General features: G+C 65.5%; 1 protein-coding gene and 1 long non-coding RNA gene across 4 annotated transcripts; both read right to left on the bottom strand.

Annotated features, from left to right (window-relative positions):
- Positions 1-1,880: 1,880 nt before the first annotated feature.
- LOC138427434 (uncharacterized) lies at positions 1,881-9,633 on the bottom strand. 3 transcript variants are annotated; one of them, XR_011251999.1, is made up of 5 exons: positions 8,808-9,633; positions 7,910-8,037; positions 4,025-4,100; positions 3,624-3,896; positions 1,881-2,965 (listed from the first exon to the last, which is right to left on the bottom strand). It is a non-coding gene; the product is annotated as an uncharacterized lncRNA (long non-coding RNA). The 3 variants fall into 3 exon arrangements; XR_011252000.1 differs by having other exon boundaries at positions 1,881-2,962; positions 8,808-9,548; XR_011252001.1 differs by lacking the exon at positions 4,025-4,100 and having other exon boundaries at positions 8,808-9,548.
- Positions 9,634-9,967: 334 nt separating this feature from the next.
- UTF1 (undifferentiated embryonic cell transcription factor 1) lies at positions 9,968-11,405 on the bottom strand. The gene is made up of 2 exons (XM_069566716.1): positions 10,763-11,405; positions 9,968-10,601 (listed from the first exon to the last, which is right to left on the bottom strand). The coding sequence occupies exons 1-2, from the start codon at positions 11,325-11,327 to the stop codon at positions 10,093-10,095; spliced, it is 1,074 nt and encodes a 357-aa protein (XP_069422817.1). The 5' UTR covers positions 11,328-11,405; the 3' UTR covers positions 9,968-10,092.
- Between the last annotated feature and the right edge of the window lie 1,100 nt (positions 11,406-12,505).

The following is a 12,505-nucleotide window of genomic DNA, read 5'->3' as shown; positions in this document are numbered from 1 at the left end:
GGACGGCAGGTCCTCTACCACCAGCTGTCGCTGAAACTGGAGGACGGAGAATCGGTCATGGCCTGTCCATCACTGCAGAGCAGGGCTGGGCTGGGGGCACCCCCACACCCCAAGAGGGCTTGGTGGGGCTGCCTCTGCTCTGCAGGCCCATTCTTTCTACTTGACGTGGGGGTGGCCTGGCTGGGCATGCCCATCCCTGAGCCACAGCTGGAGGCACGGCCTGGGATGAGAATGGGAAGGAGACTGGGAACGGGCTGGCAGGGGGTGGGCAGGGTGATCACTTGCACTTGGTGCCCGTCAGAATCCTGCACAACGGCCACACTGGGGGCCTTCCTTTGGGCTGCCTGCTACCTGTCTCCTGTCCGCAGGCAAGGGAAACCAGGGTTGGGGGGGGGGGTCACGGGCAGGTATGGATCCTGGCTCCCAAGCTTTTCCCCATGATGGGGACCAGGGTTGGAGGACACAGCCCCCGGAGGCTCCGCCCCCACTGCAGCAGGGCAGGCACCTCTAGGCCTTTCTGGTGTCCAGCTCTGAGGTCACCGTTAAGGTGGATTCAAACGCAGGGTGACAAACACCTTCACTTCCTCTTAATCCTGTTGGTTTTCACATTCGTGCACAAAGCTCAGAGCACCCAGCACAAGAAGCCACCTTTACTCCGACTGGAAGGCCAGCTTCCAGCACCTTCTGTCAGATAAGCTGTCCCTGACTGTGAGGGCCCAGCACAGCCCCGTCCTCCTCGGCCTTTGGTGGCTCGCTGACCGTCCCCTCCTACACAACCCTGTGGCTGCTTTCAGGGAGGAAGCAGCTCCAAAACCTCCTCAACTCTAAACTGTCCACAGTCCTGAGACCAAGAGGGCCCAGTCCCAGCAGCAAGGGAGATGGAGGGTGCAAGCCCGCCAGGCACCGCGGTCTCTGCAGGTGGACACCAGGCGTAGCCCCGCACACCCCGGGTGTCTGGCCGGCCTCAGCTGCGGGCTTCCGGGCGCACACACTCCCTTAGAAGGCGCCCCCATCTCGGGTGGGGCCCAGAGGCCCCGGGCGCCCCAGGACAAGGCCAGCTCGGTGGGCACCCCGGTCCTGGCATCTGGGAGGCAACACGCTGGGGGCTGCCCGCCGCACGAGGCCCACGCCGAAGCTGGGGGCTGGTTCCGCTCGGAAGGAGCCCGGAGGCTGAGCCAGAGCAGGGGGCTCAGGCAGAGGCCCGGGGGAGCAGCGGCGGCGGCGCGGGTCGCGCGCTCAGCCGAGAGTCCTGCAGGGGGCGCTGCTGTTTCACACGGCAAATCGGGACGAGGTTTCGGTTTGCGGGGGAAAGAGGGTGGAGCCGGAGAGGATGTCCCCGCCCACCGGGGTAAGCCCCACCCCTCCTCCCGCCGGCCCCGCCCCCTCGCGGAGGCGCGCTCCGGGGCGCCCGGTCCCTGGGCGCTCAGTTTCCCGGTCCGGCCCCGCGGGAGGACGGGGGCACCACGTCCGCGCGGCCGAAGCGCCGCCTAGGAGGAGGCTCTGGAGAGGCCAGGGCCTCGGGAAAGCCGCCCGCCAGCCCGCCCGCCTCCCTCCCACTGGGTCGAGGCGGCGCTGCCCCGCGCCCTCGGCCGGCCTCCGGAGCGCAGACGCCGGGGGGAGGACAGAGTGGACGCGGCCGCTCTCCCACCGCCCCCAGCAAGCAGGCGCCCCTTCCGGAAGCAGTTTCTGTCCCCGGTAGACGAGCTCTGACCCACGTGCTCCACCCCGGAGCCCACCCAGGCCAAGCCTGCCCCCCGCCCGATCCTCGGGCGCCCCGGCTCCGTGGCCGCCGCTGTGTATCCGGAGGGTCGGTTCTGAGCTGTAGGGAGGCGACGGGGCAGCACCGAGCTCCCCCGTGAGGTGAACACATCTCCACGTTCTTCATTTAAACTTTTTAAAATGGAAATATACAGTCAACACCAGCTCCTCTTTCGGCCACGCAGGACCTGACATGGAAGCGCAGAGGTGAAGCCACAGAAATGGAACAACAGTCTGAGTCTCCTCCGCTGCGGACAGGCTCCTCGGGCTTTGGGAGCCATGGGATGTTCACGGGGACAGAATCCAGACGGCACCGCGCCGCCGCCGCCCCTGGGCGAACCTGCCGGACGCCAGGTGGCCAGCGAGCCAGTCGTCTGGAGGCCGAAAGAGGGCGCCCGGCACTGCGGAGTGGCCCCGGCGACCTCGCCAAACTGAGCGGGCTTCGTGAGGCGCAAGACGGGCTAACTTTTGACCCTCTTGCAGAACTGGGCTCCGAGGACTTGGGCCTGGACGCCGTGGGCACCAAGCGTCTGATCGCGGCTCATATGGAGGATGGGGGCAGCTCCTGGCGGGAGGGAGGAGTCCCAAGGGCCTGAGCAGGGAAAACTCCTATGGGAGGGGAAGCCCCAGGCCTGGGAGAAACGCCCCACCTGCCAAAGGATGGCTCTCCTCCCAGACCCGCCCCAACTCCCAACCCAGCCTGGGGGAGGGCCCCCTGTACACACTCCTGGGGACTTCAGTGCCCCCGTGCCTATGGTCTCGGGGGGCTCCCCTGCTCTACACCTGGAGACCTCAGCAGGCCTGGCTGTGCCTGCTCGCCCGGCGCAGCTGCTCTGGGGAAGCCAGTCCACTGGGCCGAAGCTGCCGCAAAGGATGGAGGCGGGAGGCAGCGCCACTCACAACCTGGCTCTGGACAAATGGTGGGGCTGGGAACTGGGCCCAGCTAGCTGGGTGGGACCAGCCGAACACAGGGTTCTGCAGGGCTGGGCTGCACATACAAGCTCAGGAGGTGGGTTTACCTGGATGACCCAAATCCCCCTCCCCAGATAAACAGCACCTGCTGCTGCTGCTGCTGAGTCGCTTCAGTTGTGTCCGACTCTGTGCAACTCCATAGACGGCAGCCCACCAGGCTCCACATGCTCTGCAGGGGCTCACTCTGGTCACAGGAGCTGCCCCCAGATTTGAGTGGCAGGCAGGAAGGGGCCTGCTGGCACAGGGCAAGGACACGTCTGTGCCCGGCTCCTGGCAAGGGCCGAGAGGAAGGACAGCGTCTCCTGAGCTGCTCTGCTGGGCCGCTGCCCCGTGTGCCCTGCCCCCGCCTCCCAATCCTCCGGATAGCCAGGAGGGTGCAGGGGCTGCTCTACAAGCCCTCGGTCCTCGTCCCGGTGCCTGCAGCGCTTCTCTCCTCACTGGATGTGGCCACGTCCCTGGTGCGAAGCTGGCCTCAGGGAAGTGGGTGGCGAGATGTGGGGGCCGGTGCTCCGTGGGGAGGCTGCCAGTCAGCCAGCCCTGTCTCCCCCAACCCTGGCCGGCCTGAGTCTTCCCCCTCCATGCCACCGGCAGACGGATACGGGGCGCGTCCTAGTTGACCCGCAGGGCACTGCTGCAGGAACCCATCCAGGGAGCCGCACCCTCAGGCAAACAAGGCCCTGCTGGCAGCTGGATCCAGCCCCCAGCCCTGAAGGCTTTGGAACGGACAGGGCGAGTCTGCAGCCTGGGCCTCTGAGGGTGCTGGCAACCAAGGCTGCCCCCCTGCCCACGTTGGCCCGCCTGGCTGCCTCGCTTCAAGATTAACACCTCAATCCCACCCTCAAGCACTCTTGGGCTTAGCAGGGAGCAGGGGCCGGGCCAGCGTGGTTCTTTACCTGGTGGGGTGAGGGTTGGAATTTAAATCCTTAGCCATGTCAGGTGGGGTGTCTCCTGAGATGACTGCAGGATGTCCTCTGAGTCGCATGTGCCCGGGGTGCCCCCAGGATGCTCATGGACAGGCTCCTGAGCGCAGCTGTGGACGTGGGTGTCCCGCCACCGTGACAGCAGCCGAGCTGTGGGTGCTCGGAGTCCCTGGGCCGGCCGCGGTGCCTCCCCAGCCTCGTAAAGGGAGTGAGCCGCAGCTCCTGACTGCTCCAGGCGCACAGAACCTGCGGGACAGGTACCCGCTAGGTCATAGAGCCTCAATCCCCAGCCCTTGGGCCAGTACCGGTGCCACCCGTTAGAACTGGGTGGTACAGCAGGAGATGAGCGGCAGCTGGACGCGGGCAAAGCTCACCTGCCGCTCCCAATCCCTCACGGTACTGCCCGAATCAGCCTCCTCTGTGCAAAATCTGTCTTCCCCGGAACTGGTTCTGCGTCCAAAAAGGGTGGGGATCACTGGCTTAGATGAAGGGGAACGTTTGCTGGGAATTACTGCTGCTGCTGCTGCTCAGTCGCTTCAGTCGTGTCCGACTCTGTGCAACCCCATAGACGGCAGCCCACCAGGCTCCCCCGTCCCTAGGATTCTCCAGGCAAGAACACTGGAGTGGGTTGCCATTTCCTTCTCCAATGCATGAAAGTGAAGAGTGAACGTGAAGTCGCTCAGTCGTGTCTGACTCTTAGCGACCCCATGGACTGCAGCCCACCAGGCTCCTCTGCCCATGGGATTTTCCAGGCAAGAGTGCTGGAGTGGGGAATTACTGCATTGAGTAATGTCAGGCATTAACATGCACCATACCTTTCAAAACCGCTTTATCATCTCTTCACTTCTGATCTTTCAGGGCCAGTCCACTGGCCTTTGGCCTCACAGGGCACCATCTGCCACAAACCCACCCCAGGTATGCCGGGTGACCCCTTCTCTTAGGGGACCCATCTCTTACGGACACCCTTCCCGGCCCCACCCCGACCTCTCCTCTCGGGTCAGACGGCCCCTCCCTCCAGCGCGTGTGTGTACTCTCCTCACCTGGCTCTTGTCCCCTGGGGTCTCCCCTCCCCTCCGTCTACCCCGGGCAGCTCCGAGACAGCTGTCGCCCCATGGGGCCTCGGCTTCCTTACGCCTCCTCGGGGCCCAGGTGACTGGGTACGGGTGTGGCAGTGGCTCTGGGCCACTGGCCCCCAAGCCCCGGTGGCAGCCGACCTCCCACTGCACCAGCAGGGGCTGGTGGGGCGAGCGGGGGCTGGTCACCTGTGATCTGCAGCCGTCTACACGCCAGGGCCCTGAGGCTGTGACTCAGCCCTCGACCAGTCAACTTCCCACAGCAGCCCAGCTGTCTGAATTCTTGGACCCACTGGGCTCTCACCATCACCAACAGGCCGTGACTAGCGCCGGCGAGTGAGGCCCCCTCCCCTGCCCACGCCCCCCGAGGCCGGGAGGTCCCATGTGGCTCCGGCGCTGGCCCCGGTCCCAGCTCTCCTGTGCCCCGAGGGGCTCAGTCAGGGCTTTGGCCACCACGCCCCTCGCCCCCCTCGTGGGAGCCAAGAGGGCGAATCTGTGCCTCTAGTGGGGAGAACAGAGGTCGTGCCTCAGGGTACAGTGGCCACGTCCCACCCAAGCAGGGCGGTGGTCTGGGGGCGCCATCAGTTCCCGGGCTGCAGGTGTGGAGCCAGGCAATGGGCTGCCCCTGAGGACTGGCTCACGTCTGTCTGGGCCTCCCTGTCAGCTGGGTGGGCGCCTCCCCCAGGCCCCTTCCTTCCTAGGGGGTCATGTCGGAGAGCTTCCTGCTGCTGTGCCGGGGGCCCCAGTCCCGGGCCGGCCCCTCCGTCCCACCCACAGAGGCGGCAGCAGGGCAAGCCAAGTGGACAGGCAGGGGGGGCGGACCCCCGCCTCCCCCCTCCTCTCACCGTCCCTGCTCCAGTCAGCAGCTCAGAAGCGAGTCCCATGCCTGGGGACCCCCACGGCATCTCCTTGGCAGGTGGGGACCCCGCCACCCTCTGGCCTCGTGAAGACCTCTGGTTGGAAGGGCTGGGCCAGGCGGGGGCGCATGGTGAGGCGCTCAGATGGACAGACAGACTAGAAGGCATCACCCACAGCCAGACCCTGTGGCCTTGCAGCGGTCCCCCCAAGACAGAATGAGAGTGATGAGGGGGTGGGTCCCCCGTCAGTCTGAGGGACTCCGAAAGGGACCCCGGGTGACCCTGGAGGGAACCTTGATGAAGGTCTAACTCCAGGCCCTGGTCTTTGGTGAAACAGGTTCTGAAGCTAGGAAGCTGGAATCAACGGCACTGAAACAAGAGTTTCATGTGAGGCTGAACGTGGAGCTCTGAGCACATGAAGTTAAGTTGGATAATTCGGTGTCCCAGTCGCACAGGCCACGTGAGGCTGGCGGCAGCCGGGCTGGACGTCTAGAACGTCCTGGGCTTGGGGTCTCAACATGCAATCAGGGGGACGCGTTCGCTCTGTAACACTCAGCCCTGTGGTTTTTGGCAGACAAATTGGTCTAGCGCAGAACAGGGGAGGGAGGAAGGCAGCGCTATTGTGCCTCTTGGCACACGCCCTCCCGCTCTGCGCCCCCACAACGTGGGGAAGAGACTGCAGACGCGGCTGTGAAGAGAGCGGCAAGCTGCACAGACCGGGAGGCCCTGGTGAGGGCGCCGAGGAAACGCTGGCGGCAGCCGTGCTGGCCTGAGCACGGACGCGGCTGCCCACGGGCCCCATCCGCATGGCCTGAAAAGGTGCAGGCTCACAGCCCGCCCGAGTCCAAGCGCCCCTCGAGTCCCCACGGAGGAGACTGTTCACACGTCCAGCTGTGCCCCAGCAGAGCCCGGTAGGGACGGTGTGGTCAGAGGAGCAGGTGCAGAAGAGACGGGGTCTGGAAGATGAGCAGTGAGAATCAGGACGGGCACTTCTGAACACTCCTGAAACACGAGGTGTACAGGAAGCTCGCTCCAGCTAAATTCAGGGACCGTCTGGACACCAAGGACGCGCAGGCAGAGCTAACCAGGTGGACTGGAGCCTATCCCGGGGCGCGGGAGGCCCTGCACTGAGAGGGCCAAGTGCCTCTTTGGGGAAAATGCATCCGGTATGAGGTTGTCCCATGTTACTGGAACACTGGTCTTCTAGGGCTCAACAGCACTGACCCTTGATGGGTGAATGTGCTGTGATAACCGCTCTCTCTGGCCCCAGGCCCGGAGGGACGGGAACTGGTGTGGCAGGCCGAGAGTGCTGAATGAGGTGGGGAGCTGGCTTCCAGCTCCTGGCGGCCCACACGGAAACAAACCGGGCTCAGGGGCGAGCCGGGTGCAGCCAGCCGGATGCAGCCCTGCGTTCCGGGGCAGACGAGGCCGAGGGCCCAGGGCAGTCCTCCGCATACACAACAGGAGCACCAGCCGGCTGTGCGGTGAAGGGGAAGGGGAAGGGGAAGGGCAAAGCCAGCCCCAGAGCCCTGCAGCTGCCAGGGTGGGGCGGGGCAAGGCCCGAGGTCATGGCTGTTGATTGTCCAGGCCAGCGAGGCCACAGGCCACTGTGCTCAGCGCCACAGCAGGCGTGCCGGTGAGCTCACGCGTGCGGACAAGCGGCAGCTGGATGGGTCCCCGAGCGCCAGGGCGGGAGGGCACTGGCCACACTGCTGACGGGTCACTGCAACACCAGTGGTTAAAGGTATGAACCTCACACTCCCTAGGATGGCTGAGGTTAAAAAAAACAGTAACACAAGTGTGGTTTGAGGATGTGGGGAAATTGGAACCCTCGTTCAGTGTTGGTGGGAATATAAAATGGGGCAGCGGCTGGAAGACAGTATGGAGGTTCCTCAAAAAATTAAAAATGGAATTACCACATGACCCATTAATTCCACTTACACACCCAAAGGAACTGAACACAGGGTCTTGAAAGATATTCACACCTCCGTGTTCGCAGCAGCATTGTTCACAGTAGCGGAAAAGTGGAAGCGGCCCAAATGTCCACCAAGTCAATGGACAAGCAAAACGTGGTCCATCCACGCAGTGGGCTATATCATCCCATCTTTAAAAAGAAAGAAAACCCGCAGTGTGCTGTGTGTGTTATTCACAGCCTGGAGGACATTATTCTGGGTGAAATAAACCAGATACAAAAAGACAAATACTGTCTGATCCCAGTTTTGAGGTCCCCAGTGGCTCAGATGGTAAAGAATCTGCTTGCAACGCGGGAGACCTGGGTTAGATCCCTGGGTTGGGAAGAGGGCATGGCAACCCACTCCAGTATCCTCACCTGGAGAATCCCACGGACAGAGGAGCCTGGCAGGCTGCAGTTCACGGGGTGGCAAAGAGTCAGACACGGCACACACGCGCATCCCGCTGGGGGCGGGAGGGGGGCTGCAGAGTGAGCGTCCAGTGATTCTGTTTGGGAAGAGCAAGTTCTGGGCAGATGGGGGTGACCGCTGCACAACGTGAACATCCCTGCACACTTGAAACAGGCAAGACGGGAGACTTGGTGCTCGGTGTATTTCCCCAGAGTGAAGGAGAAGGGGTGAGCCTGCTGGCTGAGGGGCCCCTGATGACCCGAGGATGGGGCTGGAGGCTGGCTGGGCCGATGCCCACACAGGCACAGGAAAAGGTGTGCTCAGGGCAGGACGCAAAGGGAGGTGCCCTGCACACCTGCTGAGTCCAACCCGGAGGCTGGCATGAGACCCACCTCCCCCACAGCCCCAGGCGCAGCACCCCCCACCGCCTCCGCAAGAACACTGCTGAGGCGGGTCTCCGGGGAGGGTGGGGAGCCGGGATCTGAGCGTTTCCACGTCAGGAATGGCTTAAGTCACAAATAGAGCCCCTAGCCGAGGCGCTGGAGTGAGACAGGCTCGCCCCTCCGCAGACTGGAAGACCTTGGCGAGGCAGGGAAAGGGGTGTACAGGGTCATCAGGCCCTGAGCAGGAGGGTCTGGACATGGCCCCCAGCCCGCCAGGCAGTATGGGCAGGAAGTCAGACAGGTTCTTCGTGCACCCCAATATCTTGGTCCCCAAAGACTCGGAGGCTTCCATGGATCTCAAGCCCCCAAACAGCCCTTTCCCGGAGCAGGGTCCCGGTGACATCACCCCCTGCCCCCGGGGGCTTCGGGGACTTGCTGGGAAGCGGCCCAAGGCTGTCTCAGACCCCCCACCCTTGGCTCTTACCTTTGGGAGCGTGTAGGGTGTGCGGGATCCCCCTGCACGAAGGATCCCCCTGAACGCGAAGGATCCCCCTGCAGGTTTCTGCCCTCGGGTGGGCAGAACGGGGCAGGCACCGTCTCTCACAGCAGAGGCCAGCGTGTCCTCGAGGATTCGGGATCTTTCATACACAGCCCCTAGTCCTGCCGAACGGCGGGTGCACCCTTGTTCTGGCGGGTCCCTGCGGCTGGGGGCCCAACTGGGGCCTCTTAGAAGACATTTCCAGGAAAGGGCTGGGGGAGGGGCTGAGTGCTCGGCCGCCTGGAACCTCCGGAGGGCGAGAACTGCAGGGCGTTTGGAGACAGGCTTCCCGCTTACCTCGCCGACCAGAGCAACCACTTAAGTCTCTGAAAGATCCCCTAGCTGCTGAAAAGCCGCCGGGCATTCAGCCCGGAGGCGTATTGTTATGCGGGCCCGCGCCTCCGGCCGCTTCCTCCTCCCACCCGGCTGGGAGCACGTCCGGCCACGCCCAGTCCCCGCCGGGTCTGAGCCCCAGCGCAGGGTGGGGCCCTCAGTCAAGACTCGGAAAATGTTCCTGGGGCAATTTCGATAAAATCCTTTTCAAGCTGCAAGAACCCTGGCCTCCGCCTAGGTGGAAAAGCTCTGGGCCGCGCTTCCTGCCCCGGGCCCACCCAGCCCACGCACCTCCGTGAACAGGAGGGGACCCCTCCCCGGGAGCGCGTTATCCTGGGAACCTCCTTCCTGGACGAAGCCCGGCCCAAGGCCGCGGGCTCTTCCCTGGACGGCCCGCGGGGGGCGGCCGGATACCGCTTACACCTCCCCCACCGGTTCCGGCTGAACCCGGCCCCCGCCGGTTCCCCGGGCCCTCCCCGTGGCGCCCGGCCTCCTCCCAGCTCGCAGGGGCTCGCCCACCGCGGCTGGTCTGCGCTGGTGGGAAGTCGGGGCAAGCAGGGTCTCGAGACCTGGACAAGGCTGGTATGCGATGCGGGCCCCGAGCTCGGGTTCCACGTGCCCACAGCCCTCTTCCGACGGGAGATGGGCCTCCTAGGCCTGGTGGGGCCGGGCAGAATCCCAACTGGGTCCCTCCCAGAGGTCCCGAGGCCATTTTAACCTCCCAGTTATCTCCAACCCTACGTTCCTACCCAGAGCGCAACCTGCACACAGGATTGAGTCAGAAAAAGCAGTCTTTTTATTGAACATACCTAGGTTTGGTTGGGGGAGGGGAGGGCAGCAGGTAGGGTCAGGGCTGAAGGGGCGGCCCTCCGGCGCGGGGACCGCGGAGGAACAGGCCTCACGGGCGCGGGTCGGCCAGGACACCTCGCTCGGCCGCGGCGCTGCCCAGGATGAAGCCCACGGCCAGGGACACGGTCTGGTCGAAGGAGCCGCGCAACTGCTCCACGTGCTGGTTCAGCGTCAGCAGCTGGTCACGCAGCGGGCCCAGGATGGACACGATGTCGCCGAGGTGCCCCAGGGTCTGCAGGAGGGCGGCGTTCAGCGACGGCGGCGCGGGCTGCTGGGGCGCGTGGTCCTCCGGGCGGCCGGGCGGCGAGTCGGGGTCTTCCCGGGCGGGGCCGGGGGACGGCGGTGGCGGGGGGCCGGGGGACGGCGGTGGCGGGGAGCCGGGGGCGCGGAAAGACTCGGGCTCTTCGGGGCGGCCACGCGCGGGTGTGAAGGTGCAGGGGGCCGTCGGGGAGCCGGGGGCGTGTGGCGCGTCCGCAGACTTGGGCGGGGACGGGCTGAACCTGAGCGTCCACGCGGGATCCGAGTCGAGCTCTCGGGACGCGGGCAGCGGCGGGGCGCCTGGAACGCGGAGCCGCCGGTTGCCGGGGGCGCGCGCCCCCCTTCTGTCTGGGGCGCGCCCGCACCCCACCCCCGCTCCTCCGTCGGAGGGGCGCTCCCCACAGCCCGCTCCCCCCGCTCCTCCGTCTGGGGCGCGCCCTCCCCCACCCCAGCCCACCTACCCGGCTCGGCGGGCGCGGCGGAGGCAGGCCGGCGGCCGCGCGGGGGTCGTCCGGGCCCAGGGGAGCGGCGGCGTCCGCGCCTGCGCCCGTTGTCGCCGAGGAGGCCCATAAGCTGGCGGATCTGCGCGTCGAAGGGCCCGGGCGGCTGGCCGTGCGCGTCGCGGACCTTGTCCTTGAGGAACTTGTAGCGGCGGCGGCACTGCGCGGGGGTGCGCCGCACCTGCTGGCGGGCCAGCGCGGCCGACACGCGGCGGTAGGTGGGCAGCGCCTGGCGGCGGTCCAGCAGGAGCGCGCGCCACACGGCGGGCTGCAGCAGCGTGCCGAGCAGCAGCTCCGTCTCGTGCGCACTCCAGGGCGTGCGCTGAGCCGAGCCCGGGGACACGGGCGAGCCGGGGGACGCGGGCGAGCCGGGGGATGCGGGGGGCGCGGGAGCCGCCAGCGCGCCGGGTGAGGCGGCTCTCCGGGGCGGGGTCGCCGGGGCGCCCCCCGCCAGCCGCAGCTCGGGGTCCGGGCTGGCGGGCGATGGCGGCTCGGGCGGGGGCGGCCGCCGCGGCCGCAGTAGCATCCCGGGGCCGGCGGGGTCGAGGCCGAGGCCCGGGAGAAGCCGTCAGGTCGCGCTCGGAAGACCCTGCGCGCCCGCCCTGCTCGCAGCCGGCGCGGAAGCCCCGCCGGGTCTTCGCGGCCCTCCCCCTGCCCCGCCCCGCCCCGCCCCGCGCGCCAAGTTCAACCCGACCGCGGCAACGCCTGGTCTCCGGGCCGGGCTTCGGGGTCGGGGGTCTAGAGCTCCTGGAGCGAGGCTCTGCCCCCGCCCGCCTACCGCGAGAGCGCCCGCCCAGCCCCCTCGTCTGCACCTCCTAAACCGCTGGATCAAGTCCAGACGAACGTGGCAACGCGTGTCGGGCGCGCAAGGTTCCGGCCGGGTTTACGCATGTGCGGTGCCCTTTGACCGCTGCCTAGAGGAAGCCATGGAACGTTCTGGGTCCCCAGGCTCTTTTTCCCTCTGGTGCACCCTAGATATTCCTGAATGTAATCGTGTTCTGGTTCTGTCAGCCACCCAGACCCCCCAGCCCCTCTGCGGTTTTAGTTTGCGGAGGCGGCAGTGCTCGCCGCCATCTGCGGGACCTGATGGAGAGCTAGGCCCGTGGCCGGACTTAGTGTCGGAATGTACATACACCGCACGGAAGGGGCCTTTCTTATTCTGATAAAGAACGGCCACCGCCAACATTGTTTACTGGAGTGTTAAGCCTTACCCCCTGAGATACTAAGGGTAAGAGAAAGGTGCCCAAAGTTACAGTTTCTGCTCAGTTCAGTTCAGTTCAGTCGCCCAGTCGTGTCCGACTCTTTGCGACCCCATGAACCGCAGCACGCCAGGCCTCCCTGTCCGTCACCAACTCCCAGAGTTCACTCAGACTCACGTCCATCGAGTCCGTGATGCCATCCACCCATCTCATCCTCTGTCGTCCCCTTCTCCTCTTGGCCCCCAATCCCTCCCAGCATCAGCGTCTTTTCCAATGAGTCAGCTCTTCGCATGAGGTGGCCAAAGTACTGGAGCTTCAGCTTTAGCATCATTCCTTCCAAAGAAATTCCAGGGCTGAGCTCCTTCAGAATGGACTGGTTGGATCTCCTTGCAGTCCAAGGGACTCTCAAGAGTCTTCTCCAGCACTACAGTTCAAAAGCATCAATTCTTCGGTGCTCAGCCTTCTTCACAGTCCAACTCTCACATCCGTACATGACCACAGGAAA

The sequence above is a fragment of the Ovis canadensis genome, chromosome 22, assembly GCF_042477335.2.
Source record: "Ovis canadensis isolate MfBH-ARS-UI-01 breed Bighorn chromosome 22, ARS-UI_OviCan_v2, whole genome shotgun sequence".
NCBI classification, from domain to species: Eukaryota; Metazoa; Chordata; class Mammalia; order Artiodactyla; family Bovidae; genus Ovis; species Ovis canadensis.
The sequence above is the reverse complement of the archived record's forward strand: the minus strand, read 5'-3'. Positions and strand labels throughout refer to the sequence as shown.